The sequence below is a fragment of the Hemicordylus capensis genome, chromosome 5 (assembly GCF_027244095.1).
Source record: "Hemicordylus capensis ecotype Gifberg chromosome 5, rHemCap1.1.pri, whole genome shotgun sequence".
Lineage (NCBI taxonomy): Eukaryota > Metazoa > Chordata > Lepidosauria > Squamata > Cordylidae > Hemicordylus > Hemicordylus capensis.
Window position 1 is genome coordinate 74,213,843 of NC_069661.1, and position 23,149 is coordinate 74,236,991.

The 23,149-nt window shown below is 45.3% G+C and overlaps 1 protein-coding gene across 7 annotated transcripts in view; it reads right to left on the reverse strand.

Annotated features, from left to right (window-relative positions):
* Nucleotides 1–23,149, reverse strand: part of SPOCK3 (SPARC (osteonectin), cwcv and kazal like domains proteoglycan 3) — a 284,446-nt gene that overhangs the window by 69,362 nt on the left and 191,935 nt on the right. For all 7 annotated transcript variants that reach the window (XM_053254078.1, XM_053254076.1, XM_053254080.1 and 4 more), the window contains one exon: nt 10,777–10,891. In XM_053254078.1, coding sequence (XP_053110053.1) covers nt 10,777–10,891 — 115 coding nt within the window. The remainder of the gene's footprint in view (nt 1–10,776; nt 10,892–23,149) is intronic.

Below are 23,149 nucleotides of genomic sequence, written 5' to 3' on the forward strand. Positions count from 1 at the left end.
CCCAGTTAGCGATGAAGACTGGGCAGATCAGGCTGGGCAAGAGAGCCAATCTGGAAAATTGCATGAAATACTGAATGTATCCCAGCATGGCCTGTGAACAGGGAATCAGCCCCAAAGCTGATGGAGTAGGCAATGGAGTCCCAAGTGAGAGGCACAAGTGAGTGTGAAGATTGCAAGGACCACTCAATGGAGTCCCAAGTAGAGCATATGAGGAAGCACACTGGTGGGGATACTTATACCCAAATGGGGATACTTATACACAAAAACATATCCTGGGGGTAAATTCCAACTGACCGTTCTTGTTGGGGAGGGACTGATAAGGATCCCATTGTTGTTAATCTTTCTTCCTGAGTGTACAATGTGGAAATTGACAAGGAATGCCAAGGCTTTTGTCATGAAAACAGAATGTATAGATGTGAGAAGGGGGATCTAAATAAATATTAAGGTCCAGTTATCTAATCAGTATTTTTGATGGGTGAATCTCTTAAGCTCATATAGCTTGTTGAACCTCCTTTGTGAGGGGAAAAATTTACCTATGAACACTTATCTATTTCTTCTTCCTGAGCCAATTAGCACATTGGCTTACTACTATCTTTTTGTGGAAGCAGGGGAAAGACAATGCAGTTCACCTTGAGTTCAGGATGACCTTGACAGAGAGCTAACTTGCTTTTAGTTAACTTCTGGGGTCAACTTAGGGGGTCCCCACATAGGGAAGGCGTGCATCTGCTCCCTGTTCCAATTCACTTAGATGTAGCCAAATCTAGGGGCGATTAGCCCATTGCCACTAAGTGACCTGTCCCCCCCACGTGTACCAACAGAGGCCTCACAATTGCTGTGAGACTCCTGAGCATACAGAGTGAGATCCCCAAGTCCTTCAGGGATGTGATAGAGGCATCCCAATCCAGGGCTGGTAGCTCCTCCGCTGTCAGGGAGAATGAAGGTCTTGGGCGAGGAGGACATCGGTCTGAGGAAGAGGGAAATGCTCCTTTAGAAGGGACCCCTTCCGTGGATGATGAGCCCATATCCTCTCGCACAGGGGATACTCCTCTGGGGGGTGGGGGCCTCCATGTAGTTGGTGATTCGATCATTAGGGGGATAGAGAGATGGGTTTGTGACCCACGTGTTGACCGCACGGTGACTTGCCTGCCTGGTGCGAAGGTTGCGGACATTACGCAGCGTCTAGACAGGCTTCTAGGCAGTGCTGGGGAGGAGACAGCTATCGTGGTGCACGTCGGCACCAACGATGTGGGGAAATGCAGTTGGGAGGTCCTGGAAGCCAAATTTAGGCTGATAGGTAGCATTTTGAAATCCAGGACCCCCAAGGTAGCATTCTCAGAAATGCTACCTGTTCCACGCGCAAGTACAGTGAGACAGGCAGAGCTGAGGGGTTTCAATGCGTGGATGAGACGTTGGTGCCGGGAGGAGGGGTTTAGATTTGTTAGGCACTGGGACACATTTGGGGGCAAGCAGGGCCTGTACAAAAGGGACGGGCTGCACTTGAACCAAGATGGAACCAGACTGCTGGCACTTAAAATCAAAAAGGTTGCAGAGCAGCTTTTAAAATGACACCTGGGGAACAGCCGATGGGAGCTGGGCAGTATCCCGTTTGGCAAAAGCCATCCTTTAAAGTGCAAGGCTGCAAAGAATTCAAATAAACAGATGGGGACGGAGCAGAACCGCATAAAGAGCAGACGGGGGGCTGTGCCAGCAGGTCAGAGAGTCAAAGAAATAGCATACATCAGGGGAGAGATTCAGTGTATATAGGTGCTTGTATGCCAATGCCAGAAGCCTCCGAGACAAGATGGGTGAGCTGGAGTGCTCGGTTGCTAACGCAGAAATAGACATAGTGGGCATAACAGAAACATGGTGGAACAGTGAGAACCGGTGGGCCACTGTTATCCCTGGGTATAAACTCTATAGGAAGGACAGGGAGGGGCGCCTTGGAGGAGGGGTAGCACTGTATGTTAAAGAAGGGATAGAATCTAACAAGCTGGAAAACCTAGGTGGACTGGGGTCCTGCACAGAAACCCTGTGGGTGACTATACAAGGCCGGAAAGGAATCGTGCTACTGGGGACATGCTATCGCCCTCCGGATCAAAATGCCGACAGTGACTGGGAGTTGCAGGAGGAAATCAGGGAGGCATCAAGGAGAGGCAGGGCTGTAATTATGGGTGATTTCAACTACCCACACATAGACTGGGTAAATTCACATACAAGTCTGGACAAAGAGGTCAAATTTCTAGATACGCTAAATGACTGTGCCCTAGAACAGTTGGTCATGGAACCGACTAGAGAGAAGGCGACCTTGGATCTAATTCTGAGTGACACCCAGGACCTGGTGCGTGATGTCAGTGTCATCGACCCTTTAGGGAACAGTGACCACAGTGCCATCAAATTCAGCATACATGTGGGGAGAGAATCATCAAGGATGTCAAACACAGACATTTTAAATTTCAAAAGAGGAAACTTCTCCAAAATGAGGAGTATGGTGAAAAGAAAGCTGAGCGGGAAAATCGGGAGAGGCACTTCGCTCCAGAGTGCATGGGGTTTACTCAAAACCACAATACTAGAAGCCCAGTTAGATTGTATACCCAAAAGAAGAAAAGGTACCAGGAGGATGCCAGCATGGCTAACGGGTACCGTCAAGGAAGCCATAAAAGGGAAGAAGACTTCCTTCCGAAATTGGAAGGCCTGTCCAAATGAAAAAAACAGAAAGGAACACAAACTCTGGCAAAAGAAATGCAAGGTGACAATAAGGGAGGCAAAAAAAGAGTTTGAGGAACATTTAGCCAAAAGTATCAAGGGGAATAACAAAAACTTCTTTAAGTACATCAGAAGCAGGAAACCTGCCAGAGAGGCGGTTGGGCCATTAGACAATGAGGGACTGAAAGGGATTATTAAGGAGGATATGGAGGTTGCACCAAAGCTCAATGAGTTCTTTGCGTCTGTCTTCACGGCAGAGGATACTAAGCATATACCTGTTCCTGAACCAGGCTTTTTAGGGATGGAGGCTAGAGAGCTGAGTCTGATAGAAGTGACAAGGGATGATGTTCTAAACTGTCTGGAAAAACTGAAAGCTAACAAATCACCAAGGCCAGATGGCATCCATCCAAGAGTCCTCAAAGAACTCAAATGTGAAATTGCCGACCTCCTTGCCAAAATATTTAACTTATCCCTGAAATCGGGCTCTGTACCAGAGGACTGGAGAGTAGCAAATGTAACACCGATTTTCAAAAAGGGATCTAGGGGGCGATCCGGGAAATTACAGGCTGGTTAGCCTAATGTCCGTTCCAGGCAAATTGATGGAAAACATCCTCAAGGATAAAATTGTAAAGCACCTAGAAGAACAGGCCCTGCTGGGAGTGAGCCAGCATGGCTTCCGCAAAGGTAATCTTGCCTCACCAACCTTTTGGACTTCTTTGAGAGTGTCAACAAGTATGTGGATAAAGGTGATCCAGTTGACATAGTCTACCTGGACTTCCAAAAAGCTTTTGACAAAGTTCCTCATCAAAGACTCCTGAGGAAACTTAGCTGTCATGGAATAAAGGGACAAGTACATGTGTGGATTGCTAACTGGTTGAAAGACAGAAAACAGAGGGTAGGTATAAATGGAGAGTTTTCACAATGGAGGGAAGTAAGAAGTGGGGTCCCCCAGGGATCTGTACTGGGACCGGTGCTTTTTAATTTATTCATAAATGATCTAGAAGCAGGGGTAAGCAGCGATGTGGCCAAATTTGCAGATGATACCAAACTCTTCCGGGTAGTGAAATCCAAAACGGATTGTGAGCAGCTCCAAAAGGATCTCTCCAAACTAGGGGAGTGGGCGACAAAATGGCAAATGAGGTTCAATGTTAGCAAGTGTAAAGTGATGCACATTGGGACGAAGAACCCCAACTTCAAGTATATGCTGATGGGATCTGAGCTGTCGGTGACGGACCAGGAGAGGGATCTTGGGGTTGTGGTTGACAGTTTGTTGAAAGTGTCGATTCAATGTGCGGCAGCTGTGAAAAAGGCAAATTCCATGCTAGGGATCATTAGGAAGGGGATTGAAAATAAAACGGCTAACATTATAATGCCCTTATACAAAACTATGGTGCGACCACACTTGGAGTACTGTGTACAATTCTGGTCACCACATCTTAAAAAGGACATTGTTGAACTGGAGAAGGTACAGAAGAGGGCAACCAAGATGATCAGGGGCCTAGAGCACCTTTCTTATGAGGCAAGACTACAACACCTGGGGCTTTTTAGTTTAGAAAAAAGACGACTGCGGGGAGACATGATAAAGGTCTATAAAATCATGCATGGCGTGGAGAGAGAGAGATTCTTTTCCCTCTCACACAACACTAGAACCAGGGGTCACTCCATGAAATTGATTGCCAGGAGGTCTAGGACCAACAAACGGAAGTACTTTTTCACACAACGCGTGATCCACTTGTGGAACTCTCTGCCACAGGATGTGGTGACAGCCAACAACCTGGATGGCTTTAAGAGGGGTTTGGATGACTTCATGGAGGAGAGGTCTATCAATGGCTACTAGTCAGAGGGCTGTGGGCCACATCCAGCCTCAAGGGTGTGCCTCTGAGTACCAGTTGCAGGGGAGTAATGGCAGGAGAGAGGGCATGCCCTCAACTCCTGCCTGTGGCTTCCAGCAGCATCTGGTGGGCCACTGTGCGAAACAGGATACTGGACTAGATGGGCCTTGAGCCTGATCCAGCAGGGCTGTTCTTATGTTCTTAAGTCTGAAGACTCAGACACGAACGAGAGTGCTCCTGGGAGGCAACAGTAAAGCTGTTCTAGTAACGAGTGCTTCCAGAGGTACATATTTCTACCACTTATGGGGCAATCTGAGGGCAAGGTAGGAACCCTGAAATTTACCCTTAGTGACGAAGGCTCCTAAAATGGGCAGGTGCTCAGATCGGAGGCAGTTTTAAATATAAAGCTTATTTTCAATCAAGGATCCCAAAAAATGTACTGGGTACACAATCATATCTAAACAACACAATCAATGTTTAAATGGCTTGCAAACAAAAAAAACAAAAAAGCATGTGCCTGTGTGCCACCTAGCAGATATTAAACATAACTTCAAATTTTACAGACAATGTAACATTCCTAAACTACCGTATTTTTCTGCACAAACGCTGTGGCATGTATGTTCTTAAAACTTATTTTAAAGCGCCTGCGGCTCTTACACCAGAATTGGGGGCAATGGAAGGAGGCGCGGTGGCAGCACAGCAGGTCCCTCCAACCAACGATAGGCTCTATGAGGCTGAGAAGGCACAGAAGGAATGGAGGTGGAGGTAGAGGAGCGGTGACAGCACAACTGGGCCTTCCTGGCCCTGGGTTTGCATGCTCTACCCCCCACTTTCCATTTCTCATGGAGCACCATTTCTGCTCCACATGGGGGCATTTTGGCCCCTTGCTCTCTCCCGAAGGAGTTTGCTATGGTGAGGGTGGCCAGGTTGGGGCACTGCAAGGTCATAGCCATATTTAGCTTTCGAGGTGGGAGGGAGCGGGAAGAAACATTTCAGTGTAAATTAGAAGGTGCTTACTTCCCTGTATCGCCGGCCCTGAAAGCTCAGGATAGGGCTTGTGGCACACTCCAGCACTGTACCTGGGTTTCAATAATGGCTGAAGAAGGCTACAGGGGAGTAATGATCTGTGTACATCCATTACCCCGTGCCCACACACAACATAACATGACCTTTGCTTTTAAAATCAAAGTTAAGGTAGTTAGAAACTTTATTCATGCTCTAAAAGGCATTAACATTGCAAGTAAAAGTGAATACCTGAACTTTCACACCCTGTAAGCAATAAAGACTGTGCAGTCCTGAATATTATGCTGACTTTAAAAAGTAGATTCTATGTTCCTACATTCTGCCTTGGTCTTTCAGTTAAAAGTTGATCTGAGGAAGCATGAGTCCAGTAGGTGCAGTTTCCCCAGCAGTTTGCTGGAGATGCCTCTAATAGACAGATCCTTTATTATGATAATCGACCAGATAAATAATCATCATACAGTTCTCTTCACAAAGACCCTTTATTGTCCAAAAGTTTTATTTTTAAAAGTTGGTTCAAATAAAGTAAAAAGGTTTCAGCCATAATCAGTTTAACTGATGAGTACACTTAAACGTTTTTCATTTATTTGGACCAACTTTTTAAAAATAAAACTTTTGAGCAATAAAGATTCTTCGTGAAGAGCACTGAAGTGTCAACATGTGCATTGCATCACCAATGTATCAACTTATACAATCATCATACAGTTTGTGGCAGACAATAAGAGCCTACGTCAAGGTAAGCATCTCTTTATGTATTTTGCAAGCTATAAAGAAAAATTTAGCCACATTTAGAGAAATAAAACCATCATAATCAGGCAACAGGTGCTGCAGTTAAAATATATCAGTATGGCTGGGATAATTTACTAAAAAAAGGCAAGATAAAACTGTTTCAGATATCCTTATAAAATTGAGCAACAGAGCAAAACATGCACAGTTGTGGCACCTGTCCCACAAGTGCCTAGCCGAGCAGTATAAGGTCTTTTCTTACGTTCCCCATCCTGTACCGCAGGAGATGCCTCTGATGAGTTCCTGCCTGACACATCTCTATAAGGCACAGTACTTACCCAAAATATCACCCACGATAATAAAGTTTTACTTGTTTTATCAACTTCTAGATAACACCTTCCTGACTTAAGAATATAGGTTTCAAGAACTATATTCTAACTGAAAATGGTTTTGTTCTAGATCCCAAAGTTTTAGGTTGCACCAGAAAATGTACATTAAGTATTAATGTGATGAAGGGAAAGGAACTTCATCTCTTTTCCAAATAGTACCTATGACAGATCAAAGGGGGAGTTTATTTAGCTACTGAATAGCTCTATTGCAATTTTTAGGAGCCTAGAAAAAACCTCTATCTTCCACCAGTGGTTTTTTTAAAGGTTTTATGGTTTGGAGCTCATTGTTTATATCTGAATAGCTGCTAGTAGTTCTAGACTGATTTAATTTTATTCAAGTTTTATTATATATCATTTTATTATTAACTGCCTTGTGGGTCATTCTTGGTGAAAAGCAAAAACACAAATATATGAGCTATTTCTTAGGCCTATGAGGCCTAACAATAATCTGATCCAATCCCATATTTTGTGTCGATTGGAGATTGTTGCTCTTCAAAATCTGAGCTTAAGTATGGTGTCCCTCAAGGCTCTGTACTCTCTCCAATGCTTTTTAACATCTACATGAAACCGCTGGGAGAGATCACCAGGGGATTTGGAGCTGGGTGTTATCAGTATGATGATGACACTCAGATCTACTTCTCCATGTCAACTTCTTCAGGAGTTGGCCTATCCTCCCTAAATGCCTGCCTGGAAGCAGTAATGGGCTGGATGAGGGAGAATAAACTGAAGCTGAATCCAGATAAGACGGAGGTACTTATTGTGTGGGGTCAGAACTCTAGAGACAATTTTGATCTACCTGTTCTAGATGGGGTCACATTTCAACAAAAGGAACGGGTTCGCAGTCTGGGAGTACTTCTGGATTAACGTCTCTCCTTGGTTTCTCAGGTTAGGGCTTTACAAGTTATAACTAGCACTTTGTATTTTGCCCAGAAGCCTATTGGCAGCCAGTGTAGCTCCATCAACAGAGGAGTAATGTGGTCTCTCCAAGATGACCCAGAGACCAACCTGGCTGCCACATTCTGAACCAACTGAAGTTTCCGGACTACGTACAAAGGCAGCCCCACGTAGAGCACATTATAGAGTCAAGTCTGGAGGTTACCAACAAATGTACCACTGCTTTGGTCATTTATCTCAAGAAACGGGCGCAGCTGGCGTATCAGCCGAAGCTGATAGAAAGCCTCACTTAACTTTAAAAAACCACTTAAAAACCAGCCCTTCGCCCAATTCCTTTCAAATAATTCTGATAGCTTCCTTGACCCCCTTGGGAACTACCACCTACCACACTCTACTCTAGGACACCCCTTTCCCCCCGAAGTGAAGCTATACATTTGCTGCAATCCTTATCATTCTCTATGAGGAATTCAAAAATACTTTTAAAATCCACCAATAATCAGAGGAGTGTCCGATTGCCTTGGGGTTTTGTGGGTGGTAGTCACCCCTGGGTGCCTACCACCTACCCCATATTTGTGCCCCTAGGTGCTCCACAATAGGAGATATGGGCTGGTTTGGGTCCCATTATACCCTATGAGAAAAATAATTAAAAATATTTCAAATATTCATAAAAAAATCATAGGGGTGTCCGATTGCGTCGGGGTTTGGGTGGTTGTTGGCACCCATGGGCCCTCCACAATAGGGAATAATGGGCTGGTTTGAGTCCCATTACACCCTATGAGAAAAAATAAATATATATTTCAAAAATTCATTACAAATCGTATGAATGTCCGATTGCTTTGGGGTTTGGGTGGTAGATACCCATGGGTGCCAGCTACCACCCTACCCACATTTGGAGGTTTGAACCAGTTCAAACCAGTTCAAATGCGAACCGAACCAGAGGGGGGTTTGAGCAAAACCAAAACTGAACCACCCCCTCCTGGTTCGAACCCTAGCCAAACTGGGCAAACCGGTTTTATGCACATCCCTACTGGATATTTAAGAGAGCATCTTCTTCACTATGAGCCCCACAGCCCATTGAGGTCACTTGAGGAGGTCCGTCTCTAGTTGCCGCCAACTCGTTTGGTGGCTACACAGAGATGGGCCTTCTCGGCTGCTGCCCCGAGATTGTGGAATGCGCTCTCTGCTGAGATACGATCCTCCCCATCTCTGGCAGTTTTAAAAAAACTTTTGAAAACACATCTCTTCAACCAGGCTTTCTCAGCTTTTAAAAACTTGTTTTTAAATTGTTCTGGTTATTTAATTGCTGTTTTACAATGTTTTTAATTGTTAATCATTGTTTTATGCTTTTATAATTTTTTTTTAATTATTAACTGATTTTAATGGTGTTTTAATGTAAACTGCCCTGAGCCTTTTGGAAGGGCGGTATAAAAATTTTAATAAATAAATAATTATTTTTGGGAAGGCCAACATGGCCCCACAAAATTGCCAGGTTTGGTCATGTTTGATTGGAATTCCAATATTTCCGAACACTGTCCACTTCCTAAGTAAGCAAAGAACCACCTATCTACAGTGGTGATTCTCTTTATTGGTTAACACTTAACCAAACAACTCAAAAATTAAAACAGCCTAAAACCATTAAAAACCCACCAAAGACCAGACTAAAGAAATATGTCTTTAGGGCTCTTTTAGAGACCATCAATGATGTTAGACCTGAAATTTCTACAGGAAGCACATTCTGCAGTTCAGGAGCCTCTGTGAAGAAGGCTGAACCCTGAGTAATCAGCAAAATAACGGCAGCAGCTGGAGACGGACCTCTCCCGATGACCTTAACAAGCAGCAAGCATCGTGCCAAAGAAGGAGTTCTCTTAGGTGACGTGTTCCTAAGTCACATAGGGCTTTAAAGGCAATTACCAGCACTTTGTATTTTGCCTGGAAATATATCAATAGCTATTGTAACCATTTTAAAACAGATGTTTAATTGTCCTTCACTTACAAAGTAATTGTCCTCTTACTTACAAAGCCCTTGTTTCTGAAGTAATTTGCTCTAAATAGTATAAGACTTTTGTTCACAGCACACTCACAAGTTTTCTTCAGTGCTCTATACATTCAGAAGCCACATAATTCAGAAACATAAGCTTGCGTCTTTAAATACTCCTTATATAATATGCTATTTCAACCAGCTTTTCCCCCACAAACCTACATACACATATACTCTGACCACAATCTTCTCAGAGAAATAGCCTCTGTGCACAAATGTTCCAGGTCCAATGTTCTGCTAAAGGCATCAATCATTGCCAAGACACCAAGCTTTTTTCTCAGACCAAAATTTTACTTCTTGTTCGTCCAAAATGCATCCTCACTCTTGCTGCTACAGTAGTCAACACTTAAGTATATTTAACCTGCAGGAGTGGATAAATGACAGGGCTGCAGGAAAAACTATTATATAAAAAGCCCTACTCCTTGAAATGTCAACCTAAAGGATACTATTCTCCAAAAGAAAGAATTCCATAGAAATAAATAGAACTGTACATAAAACAACTGATATCAAGACCAACAAAATTTTAGTTGTTCTACACACCACCCCATCTTTGTTTCCTAGGTCCAATCAAATGTGACACAGGAAATCCGTGATTAGAATCTGCTCCAGTTTGTGTTTTGTTTATTATCAACCACAGGGGAGAGTTGAACCCTTTACTTCCATGTCCTTTTCCCTATGTAAATCCCCTTCTAAATTCTATGGGAAGAAAAAGACAGCAGCTTTGGGTGCGGAGGGGGCAGTGGCAGGATTTACACAGAGGAAAGAGCATGGGGGAAAGGCTTAAACTTTCCCATATTTAAAACTTCTCACTATTTTTCTAATCTTCAAAACACAATCTTCCTGAGACTGCTGATAAGCAACACACATACCCACACACCCCAAAGATCTCCTGCATCACATCTGATTTGGTCCCAAGACACAAAACCCTGGAGTATACATTTTTGGCTATTTCTAGAGTGCAGGATTTGTGTCAAACCCTAACAGAGTTAATGAAAAGGTATGCAAAACTATTGAATGAATGCATTCTATTTCTAAACGACTTCTAACTAAAAGTCGTTCTCATTACTACTTAAGAATAACCACTGGTTATTAGTCAGAATGCTTTCCATGAATACAATTACGTTTAACTGAAGAATACACCACTGAAAGATCTAATATATATGTAACTACTTACCCCTCTTATCAGTTCTGCCTATACTTGTGGATTTATACGAAGGACAAGGACAACGTCCTTCACACTTCACTGAGATCTGTTTTCCTGAGACACAGGCTTGATATTCTAGTTTGCACTGCAACAGAGAGGAGAGAATGACAATATTTAATATAAACATATTTTATAATGCAAATTCAACTCCATTAAGTATTTTGAAAGAGTTAGCCATTCACCACTTTCTATTTCATATTATAACTGCCTAGGAAAGATGAAACTGCACTACTAACCTACACAGGTTAAAATATGATGAATGAATCATGTGGTTTAGACTTGCAACTCAGTGCAAAGCAAGATCAAGGAAAAGCAGGAATGTCCAGTCTCTGCTTCCCAATTACTGTTGAGCTGTTCATAACTGAAGAAAAGTTGAAACTACTTACTGAGGGTATAGTATTTGCAAGTCGTGTGTAGGCCAAGGCACTGACCTAAACAGTGATCTTTGCCACTAATGACTGCTTCTGTCCTATTAGATTAATTCATTTCTTAAGGTTGCACGCTTTGTATTTTTTCTGTTTCAATTTGTACCAAATCCGAATCAACCTCATTTTGTATTTTGTCCGAAATTAAGCCTTCTGAATCACCTCAGTTTTGTTTTGTATCCGAATTAATCCGAATCATAATTAATTCAGATTATAAAATGGGCCACATGGTCAAAAGAGTGGGTGGGGGTTATAGTGCCCAATGAGTGGAATCTACCACAAAAATTACAAAGGAATTGGGCAAACTGCTGATTTTTGGTGAATTTTTGAAGTTCGCTCATCTTTCAGATTTTCCCCATAGGGTATGATGGAGGTTTCAGGAAAAGTATAAGTTCACATGGCGGTGGGGAGAGGGGTGGCCCAGAGTAGAGTGTGGTTGGTGGTAGTGCCTAGTTGGTACAAGGAAGCTACCACAATTTTTTCAGAGGAATTTGGCAAAGGGCTGATTTTTAAAGAATTAATGAAGTTACGAGTCTTTCAGATTTTCCTTGTAAGCTATAATGGAGGTTCCTGCAGTCCCATAACTCCACTTGAGGGGCACTGGGGTGGCCCAGAGCAAGTGGCGGTATAGCGCACATAGGGTGCCAACCACCCACATGGGTTGCCAACCCATGAAGTGCAGGGTTTTGTTGTTCTAGAGGTGTTCTGAGAGTAGATTCTCTAGTAGCATATGAGAGTGGATTCATGGTTTTTCATTAAAAATCTCATTTGCTACCAGAGAATCTAAATGCAACACAGAAACAACAAAGCCCAGTACCCCAATGGGTTAGAAATCCAGGGAGGTGGTTGGCACCCTCTGTGCACTACACCACCACTCGCTTCAGGCCATCCCAGTGCCCCCCAGGTGGGGTTATGGGGCTGCTGAAACCTCCATTATTCCCTATGGGGAAAATCTTAAAGATGTGTAAACCTCAAAAATTCCTAAGAAATCAGCCGTTTGCCCTATTTGGAATCTGAGTGCACCATCCTTGAGGCACTGCCACCCAACCCACTGTTTGTACCTGAAGCCCCACATAAACAAGTTGAAAGAGTGAAGAGAATGATGAACAACGACACTTCATTTTTTGGCACAGTTATTTGAGAATTTTGCAGTGGGTGTGAGCCTGTCCCTGTGGCACTAGCACAGCAGCACAACCCAACAAAACTTAGACACCAAGATAACTCATAAAAATCAGAAGAAAAACAATATAGCTCTTCAAAAGACCCCTGAACAAGTCAAGAGATTCTTTCTAAACCTTTGGAAAGAAAAACCTGTGTAATTTCAGAGCTTTCCCAACCAGCTTCTCGAAAAGCTTCTCCACACAATTTATACCATGGCTTTTAGCAAGAGCTTTGGAATTGCATTGAGCTCCCAAAGATATTTGGGTATTTCTGTCTCAAAATTCTGTCTTCCAAATCCCTTTGCAAGGGCAGTTTGCATTTCAATCACACTGAATACAACACATACTTAACTAAACAATTCAGGCTCAACAGCTCTTTACATATCTTATCTTCTGCTAATCACTCAGTGCCTCAGCTGGAGTGGAGAGAGTCAGAGAAGTCAATTTCAATTGCAATGCTTTTCCGAAGAACAAAGTATTCTGTCCGAAACACAGTCATTTCAATTTGGAAACAAATGTTTTTTAATTCTTGATTTTGTTTTGGTTACAAAACCTCTGAAATCGCCATTTTCGGGCACAAAACTATTTGTACCCGAATCGAAATGCACAAGCCTATCATTTATATCCCACTTTATCTGATGGACTCTGAGGTGTACACCCCCCCCCCCCAAAAAAAAATGTTAACAGAAAGCTCACAATCTAAAAGTTTGATGACATGGGGAATAAGAGACATCAAATGAAATCAAAATAACTTTATCAACTCCAATATAGGAGGAAGAACTCATTCCAAAGGGTTATGGTGGTAGTGCCTCTAGAACTCTGCCTAGAAAATACGTTTTCGTTTCGAAAATACTGCCTAGAAAATACTGTTTATGACAGCTCACAGATTCTGGAATGCTGTTCATTAGGGATTTGCATGAAGCAGATCTGATGTTTTGTTTAAAGCTCAAAATGAAATGCAAAATGTTAGAAATATTTAGTAGAGACAGCTGTCGAGCCAGTTGTTTTGACAAAAGAGACTCAAAATGTTTCAAGTGTTCAGCCACAATGTGGGGAACAATGTGGAATGTGAAACACCCCATTGTTCCCCATAGATTGCTCCCAGGCACACTAAAGTGGGTTGGGTGGTAAGGCATGATGGGTACTACCTACCACCCAGCTCACAAAAGAAATGGGCAAGCAGGCAATTTTAAAAATTTTCCCCAAACCCCCATAGGATCCTGGAAGCTGAACTAAAGCAACTTTAGGCACATTTTGACTGGATACACTTTGTAATGCAGACCAGAGCAGTGAGTGAAGCACAAGTAAGTCTCAAGGCCAGACATGGAGATCAGCTCATCACAGCAATCACCAAGAAATCTCTCTCTCTCTCTCTCTCTCTCTCTCTCTCTCTCTCTCTCTCTCTCTCTCACACACACACACACACACACACACACACACACACACACACACACAGAGCTGCCACTGTCCATTTCTCACCATAACATTTCTTGCCACAAAACTACAACTCAAGGAAGGCAGGCACCCAAGTTTTGCCTTTGTCAATCTGAGATCCAGCAGATCATTATAGCACCAATAGCAAAGCATATTATACTCAGTGCTGAGAAATAAAAACCACAAAATCAAATTATTCATCCTTCCTTCCATTCTGTCTGCCACAGAGAGACAGGAGGACAGAGATCAGTCATGGACTGGTGCAGAAACTACTAAGCTAGATGGACCAATGGTCTGACAAGAAACAAATCTTCTAGGCTCTTACCATGAAAAGAACTGTTTTTTTCTCCAGCATATGTATATGCCATGACACAGCTGCTTGCCTGCCTGCCTGCCTTCCCTGGGTCTGGATAATACCATGGCCTCAGATTGCTGGGCCTTGGCTGACAGCCTGACACATGGGTCAGGGCACCAGTCCATCTCATCACTGGTAGTGGCATTCATGTGTGGCTGCATGTGTCAGCAGCACTAATGGGCAGACTGTGACATATCTGGATTTGGGGTTGGCCAGGTGGGGTGAGCTGCCAGTGGTGTTGCAGTGGTTGAGGGTGACCATGAGTCACTCACCCTCCATGGCCAGCTCTGGACAGACCATTAGAGGGAGGTTGTCCTTTAGCTGCTCTACCAAGTCAGCCTCCAAGCATGAGCAACAGGGTATCATCACATCCCCAGCCATGAAAGAACACCCTCTCGCTCTGGATACTGTTCAGCGGGCATGAAAGGAAACTCCTGGTAACCGTTGCCAAGTCCAGCCAGACTTGGTGACATTTTGCCCAAAACTGGATCGGTTCCATGTTCCGGACTGCCACCAGCTCCTGCAGGTACTGCAGAACACACTGCTTAGCACTGTTGCAGACTCCATGGGCTCCTCCAGTACCCCTGGCAAGAAGCCAAGAAAGCTCTCTGTGAACCACTGGGTGAAATACTGAGGCAGAACTACAGGCTCCCTTAGCCCTGCCAGGGACACTACGGTGAAGCGGTGGTGATGCTGCTGCTGGTTGTGCTCTAGCCTCTTCTTATTGTTTCATTTAGCCAGTAGGATCTTCCCATCTTGGCTCCTGGTCAAGGGTGATAGGTTTGCCCTTCATCTTTGGATCACATAGGCAGAACAAAACATGCCATGCTGATTCACCCAAGAATGTCCTGAGCTGATTCACTGTTCCAGTCATCAACCGAACTGCAAAGGCGATTGCTTCCTCAGTGGTCGATATGGGCTGGAACTCACCCACCATCTTCTTGAAAAGAGCAGTGGGCAAAGCCTGGCTTAATGTTGCTGTCTCGGCACACAAGCCATTCATGGCAACAAAGAATGGCTCAAGTGCCAAGACAACCTTGGAAATGAGTGTCCAATCATTGGTGGATAGGTTGCAAACTTCCAAGCCACACCTGCTTGCCAGGCCATGAATGGCTAACTCTTTCTTCTGCAGGTGCTGGAGGTGGAGTTCCACTGTGTCAAAACATCCTGAGGGATCAAGTGTTCAGGTGGGCAGAGCTAAAGCTGCCTCTCCTTGAGCATCTGCCCTTTTCACTCTGTGGTACCTGTTCACAAGAGCAGCCATGGAAGCAGCAGGTTGGCACTCAGTGCCTTCAGTAGGGATATCTTGCCTGGCCACAGCCCCAGAAAGGCCAAGCGCATGCGGCACAATGGCATGCCGCACCACACAAAAGATGGACACAAACTGAAGCTGCTCAGCTGCCTTCACTATGTTCCGAACATTGTTGGTCACCATGAACCCTTGCTGAAGGCTTGGCTGCCTGTACAGCCATCCCTCCACCTGGTGATCTATGGCCACCAACAGCTCCTCTGTCACGTGGCTAGTGTCCAGCACTTCCTTATGCAGCAGAGCTCACCTTTGCTTTGCTGCATCGGAAGGGCTGGCCACACTACCAGCAACAGATTCCCTTTGCTCTCCTGCCCGCACCAGTGCACCATGAGGGACAAGAAAGAAGCATGCAGCCCACTGCTGTCAACAGATTGGCAGTGAAATGCACACTTGTGCCAGGGACTGCTTCATGCATCAGCCCTGATATGGCTTCCCTGTATGCCCAGAAAAACTATACACAGGACAGAAAGCCACAGTCCTGACAGCACATGGTGAAATAGACTGGTTCCAGATCGGCAAACGAGTAAGACAAGGCTGTATACCTTCTTCTTAGTGATTCAACTTATATGCTGAACATGTACTGATAGAAGCTGGATTGGAAGAAGATGAGCATGGCTTTAAAATTGGAGAAAGAAACATCAATAATCTGGTCTACTCTGAGGACACTACTCTGATAGCTGAGATGATCTACAAGCTCTATTAATGAAAGTGTGGAAATTAATGATTTAATTAATTAATGATAATAATTAATGTAAGTGGAGCCAGTGTGGTGTAGTGGCTAGAGTGCTGGACTAGGACCGGGGAGACCTGAGTTCAAATCCCCATTCAGCCATGATATTTGCTGGGTGACTCTGGGCCAGTCACTTCTCTCTCAGCCTAACCTACTTCACAAGGTTGTTGTGAGGAGAAACCTAAGTATGTAGTACACTGCTCTGGGCTCCTTGGAGGAAGAGTGGGGTATGTATGTAAGTAAGTAAATAAATATATAAAGTCAAGGAGCACAGTGAAAAAATGGGACTACAACCAAATGTAAAGAAGATGAAACTAATGACAACAAATACAGCAACCAACTTCAGAACTGACAATGAAAACATTGAAATGGTGAATAGTTTCTACCTTTTAGTATTGACCATTAACAGTAAAGAATCTAGCAGTCAAGAAATAACGCCACATACTAGCACTTGGTAGAGTTGCGATGAAGGCCTTGGAAAGGATATTTACATGCAGTGACATGTCTATACCTACAAAGATTAGAATCGTTTGGACAATGGTTTTCCCCGTGACACTCTATGGATGAGAAAGCCGGACTTTGAAGAAGCAAGATAGAAAAAGTATTTATACTTTTGAACTTTGGTGTTGGAGAAGAATTTTGAGGATACCATGGACAGCCATGAAAAACAAACAAATGGGTCACAGAACAAATCAATCCAGAATTTTCACTCGAAGCACAAATGGCCAGGCTCAAACTATCATACTTCAGACACATTATGTAAGCATGGGAGCTCCCCTGCTCCCCTGAGAAGTCCATAATGCTGGGGAAAGTTGAAGTAAAGAGAAGACGACAACCAGCAGCAAGGTGGAAGGATTAGATTATGAGAGCAATGAATGCACCACTCAGAGACCTTAAAGGCCAAGTTGTAGACAGATCATCCTGGAGAGAATCTATGTGGTCGCTAAGAGTCGACACAGAATTGACAGCACTTAATCAATCAATCAATTTTTAAATGAGGCTGAGGCCCAGTGAAAGCTACTTCCCCAAGGTCACCTAATTAGCTCATGGTAGGATCAGAAGAATCAAAGAAACATGCAATCCATATATTTAATCCCCGTAGATGTGCCTCTGTGGGGATGCGTCCCGGCAACCCAGTGGATTGGCTGGGCAGCGGAGGTGCTGGATTGGCAGGGTGGCGGGAGCTGCTGGGATTGGCTGAGCGAGCGGCAGGAGGCCGTTGAGTTGAGCTGCAGCTGTGGGGGGAAATGGTGGCGGCTGCCCCAGCTGTGGTAAGGCGGTGGTCACCACCGCGGGCCACTGCAAGGAGGCGGCGGAGGCTGCAGCCCTAGCCCAGCTGCTGCAGCCGTGGCCTGGGCTGGGAGGAGATGGGAGGCAGGAGGCAGCGGGACAGACTGGCCCAGGCGGTGCCTGCAGGGGTGAGTGGGGAACGGGCGGTGGGGCGCAGAATGGGCGGGAAGGAATCGGGCGGCGGGGCTTCCCTGTTTGCCATCAGAGAGGAGGAATGGCAGTGGCAGGGCCCTTTTTGGCTGCCTGCAGCCCAGTGAGGCTCTGTGTGGGAGGAGCGGGGAGGAACGGAAGGGAGGGAGGGCAAGAGAGCGTGGGCCTGGAGGGAGGGGGGAGAGAGAAGAGACTGGGGCAGGAGGGACAGGGAGTGGAAAACAGCCGGCCCCAAAGCGCACAGATGCTCTGTGCGGGTCGGCTAGTTACACCTAATTTGCTTGTGTTACAGTGCTTGTGAACTTTTTTTTTTAAAAAAGTGTCACTGTTAACACCTAAAAACACATGAACAAGTATTTTGTAAAGCGCCTAAAATTTGATTTTTTTAAAAAAATTAGTCTGATAGGTTGGTTTTTTTTATGCACAAGAATAAAATATGTAGTGAACTTTCATTTCCCCCTTTCCTGACATTCAGAGCAAATTACAACTAATACAGTTTGTTGCAATCACAAAATCTATTCATGAGGTTTGCAATTCTCCTCTCCAATTTCTTTATAAGAGCAATTTTTAAAAAATTGAATGAATCATTTGCTTAAAATGTATTCTGGTACTATAAAGGATGCATTATAATTTGACTTTTTGATGCAATATCATTTCTTAAACAACACCCACTGATTGCATTGCTAATTCATCAAGTTCAATTTACCCAATTATCCAAGGTTGAAATATTTATAAAGTTATAAGTGAACTAAAATATCACATAAAGGGCATGCTCATTAGTATTTAATTGTAGTGAAAATGCAAAATAACATACATAATCAGGCTCAGCACTTCTTGTTGCTTTGAAAAAAGGCGTGCAGAATGTTTTACTTACATTGAAAATTAGAGCAGATTTGCATGTGTACCTTTGCAGTTTTGTCTGCTTTTTACTGCAATATTACTCGGGTTTTTTTGTTTTGTTTTGTTTAAGAGATGGAAACTATATCTTCATAGATGTACTTAGGGAACATATGGCAAACAGAAAGTAGCCCAAAGTGCACATATGAATCTGCTTTTAGTCAATGCAATATACAAATATTAACATAAGGATGCTATATTTCATCATGAGGAAATTTCAGTGACCACTTTACACTGGAGAAGACCCACTAAAATCAATGGAATGCTTCAACAAAACCGACACCAAAATAAATACAATATGGAAAGACTTTTTCCTATGTATAACCTGCAATTTTTATCTTGTTTGTTTGTTTGTTATTAACCCCTTTTCTACCAGCAGGGAAGAAACTTCTTTTCTGCTTTTATGCAAACAATACAGTTCTGCTTTGGCATACATGTGTGGAGTTATGTCATTTATTGTAAGCCTTAGCATCATACTGTACAAAGGACCTTTTTATTTATTTATTTTTACATTTCCATACCGCCTTTCATTAAAAGAAAACCCCAAGGCGGTTTACAAAAATTAAAACATACAATAAAAGCAATAAAAACATCAGGCAATAAAAACATCAAGCTAAAAACATATCAAACAAGCATAAAAATAAGACAACAGATAAAAACACAAAGAAGCAGCAGTAAAAACGATTATGTAAAAGCCTGGGTTAAAAACCAAGTCTTTAAAAGCTTTCTAAAAGCCGTGATGGAGTCTGAGGAATGAATGGTCACTGGGAGAACATTCCAGAGTCTAGGAGCAGCAACAGAGAAGGCCCTGTCCCGAGTGCACGACAGCCGGGCCTCCCTCATTGTCGGCACCCGGAGCAGGGCCCCCTCAGATGTCCTCGTCAGTCAGTCTTTATTAATACAGCCAATGGCCAGAATTACAAAAATAAAATCATTTAGAATTAACAACTTCATTCCGAATAACACCACAAATATAACAGAATTTAGCAACATTGAGTCAGTTCTCCTCTTTACAATCCTTTAAAATTAAATTTAAATAATCAATTTCAGTTAATCCTGGAAATCCTCGTCAAGCGGGCAGCAACCCTTGGGAGCAGGCGGTCCCTCAAATACCCCGGGCCCAAACCGTTTAGGGCTTTAAAGGTCAAAACCAGCACCTTGAATTGGACCCAGAAATGAACCGGCAGCCAGTGCAGCTCTTTCAAAATGGGGGTGATATGTTCCCAACGGGCAGCTCTGGATAAAACCCTCGCTGCCGCGTTTTGCACTAGCTGCAGTTTCCGGATATTCTTCAAGGGCAGCCCCGCTTAGAGCGCGTTACAGTAATCCAGCTGCGACTTGACTAAGGCGTGGGTAACCGTGGCCAGATCTGCCTTCTCGGGAAAGGGACGCAGCTGGCGCACCAGCCGAAGCCGTGCAAAGGCACCCCTGGCCACCGCCTCCACCTGAGCTTCCAAAAGCATAGCCGGGTCCAGTAGTACCCCCAAGCTGCGTACTTGCTCCTTCAAGGGGAGTGCAACCCCATCCAGAACTGGTAAAATCTCCTCATCCCGATTGGCTCTCCTACTGACCAACAGTACCTCCATCTTATCCGGATTCAATTTCAGTTTGTTAGCCCACATCCAACCCATCACGGCCTCCAGCCCCCGATTCAGGACATCCACCGCCTCCCTAGGATCAGATGACAAGGAGAGATAGAGCTGAGTGTCATCCGCATATTGCTGACAACTCAGTCCAAATCCCCGGATGACCTCTCCCAGTGGCTTCATGTAGATATTAAACAGCATGGGGGACAAGACCGATCCCTGCGGGACCCCACAGGCCAATGACCACGGGGCCGAGCAGTAGTCCCCCAGCACCACCTTCTGGACCCTCCCCTCAAGAAAGGACTGGAACCACTGCAATGCAGTACCTCCGATTCCCATACTCGAGAGGCGGCCCAGAAGGATATCATGGTCGATGGTATTGAATGCTGCCGAGAGGTCCAGCAGAACCAACAGGGATGCACTCCCCCTGTCTAGTTCCTGGCGTAGGTCATCCACTAGAGCGACCAAGGCAGTCTCAGTCCCATACCCGGGCCGGAAGCCAGATTGAAAGGGGTCCAGATAATCCGTATCATCCAAGACCCTCTGCAGCTGGGACGCCACCACACGCTCCATTACCTTGCCCCAAAAGGGAAGGTTGGACACAGGTCTATAGTTATCCAGGTTGGAGGGATCAAGGGAGGGCTTTTTAAACAGAGGTCTTACTACTGCCTCCTTGAGGCACGATGGCATCCTGCCCTCCCTTAATGAAGCATTAACGATCACCTCCAACCATCTGCCTGTCCCCTCCCTGGCAGCTTTTATTAGCCATGAAGGGCAAGGGTCAAGAACGCATGAAGTCGCCCACACACTGCCCAGGATCTTATCCACATCCTCAGGCTGCACCAACTGAAAAGAATCCAACACAACGGGACCAGATGGTACCAAAGGCACGTCTGCCGGAACTGCCAAAACTCTGGAGTCCAGGTCAGCACGGATGCAAGTGACTTTATCTGCAAAGCGACAGGCAAACCGATCACAAAGAGCTGTAGATGACTCCTCCTCCATGGTCTGGGGGGATGGTGTGGAGCAATGTTTTCACCACACGAAACAGCTCTGTTTGTCTGCACTGAGCAGATGCAATGGAGACGGAGAAAAAGCATTTCTTCGCCGCCCCCACCGCCACGGCATAGTCCCTAAAATGGGCTCTAGCCCGTGTTCGGTCGGATTCGTGACGACTCTTCCTCCAGCGTTGTTCCAGCCGTCGTCCGAGTTGCTTCATCACCCTAAGCTCCAAGGAAAACCAAGGAGCACAACGGGCTCCACTAAGCCGGAGAGGGCGTTTAGGAGCAACCATGTCAACAGCCCGGGCCATCTCTCCATTCCAGAGATCAACCAAGGCCTCGACAGGGTCACCAGCTCTGGACACTGGAAACTCCCCGAGGGCCGTCTGGAATCCAAGCGGATCCATAAGCCTCCGGGGGCGGACCATCTTAATCGGCCCACCACCCCTGCAGAGGGCAGACGGAGCAGTCAAACTAAACCCCACCAGGTGATGATCTGTCCATGACAAGGGAGTGGTCTCAAATTCCCCCACCTCCAGATCATTTATTTCCCGGTCGGCAAAAACCAGATCCAGAGTGTGTCCCGTCACGTGGGTAGGGTCCGATACCAATTGAGACAGGCCCATGGTTGCCATGGAGGCCATGAAATCCTGAGCCGCACCCACTAGGGGGGCCTCAGCGTGGACATTGAAATCCCCCAAAACAATAAGCCTGGGGGAACCCAAGGCCACCTCCGAGACCACCCCCGCCAGCTCAGGTAGGGAGAGACTGAAGGTAGCCAGCTCAGGTAGCCAGCTCAGGTAGGGGAGACTGAAGTGTAGTGGGGTGGTCGGTACACCAACAGAATCCCCAGCCTATTTCGGAGGCCCACCCTCAAGGACAAATACTTGAAATTCTGAGATTGCCTGACCGGGCACCTGGAAACGGGGAGGGTCTCTCGAAAGATGACTGCAACGCCTCCTCCCCGACCCTCGAGGCGGGGCTGCTGCACGATCTGGAAACCTGGAGAACAAAGCTGAGAGAGACCAACCCCGCCCAGCGCATCCAACCAGGTCTCCGTCACACATACCAGGTCAGCACGCTCATCCACAATCAAATCGTGGATGAGAGATGTTTTTGCGTTAACTGACCTGGCATTCAGCAGCAGCACCCTAATCCTCGAAGGAGTGTTCACAAAGCTGCCTAGGGTCAGAGGGTTGGGAGAAGGGCCGGAAAAAGGAACAGGCCTCAATTGCCTGGACCGTTTTCCCCTGTAACGGCCTGCCCAACTTCCACCGTCATACCTCCCTCTGCCCACTACCTGTGATATTGCCGCCCCCACTCCAGACCCACTTTTTTGCTCTCCCAGACACATCTCCCCAGACTAACCCACCACGGCTTCTTGGCTTAATTAAAAAACAAAACAAAACCAGGCTTGCATAATCTCCTGCTGACTTCTTAATTGTGGGAAGACGGATATTCAGGGCAGAAGGAGAGAGATCTTCTGGGCCACAGGCAGCTCGCCCCACGGCAGAGAGCCACAAGGACGAGAGCCCTTGTGCTCTTGTCCTTCGGCTCTCGCCAAGAGGCTCACGCCCTTGGGCTAGCCTGCCCTTTATAGCAGCAGCAGCAGCTGTTAATACCTTTTGAGTATTAACTGTAAGAAAACAAAAACTGCAGTGTGTATAGGTCTGTGTTCCACGTATTTGGAGGACTTTGTGCTGCCAAGAGGGTATCATGGGTTTAGAATGCATGCAAAGTAGAAATACTATGTATGATTACTGTATACTCTAATAGGGATGTGCGAAATGGTTCTACGTCGAACTGGTTTGACATAGAACCAGTTAGATTTGACGGTTCTAGGCCAGACCGAACCCCCTGGTTGGGGGGGGGGGTTTCGCAAAATTTTTAAAGTTATTTTTTAAAAGGACCTTAAATTTGCTCTTTGAGATGGCAGACGGGGGGTCTGTGGAGGTTCCCCCTCCCCCCGCTGGCCTTCAAAATGCCCCCCTCGGGCCCTTGTGGTT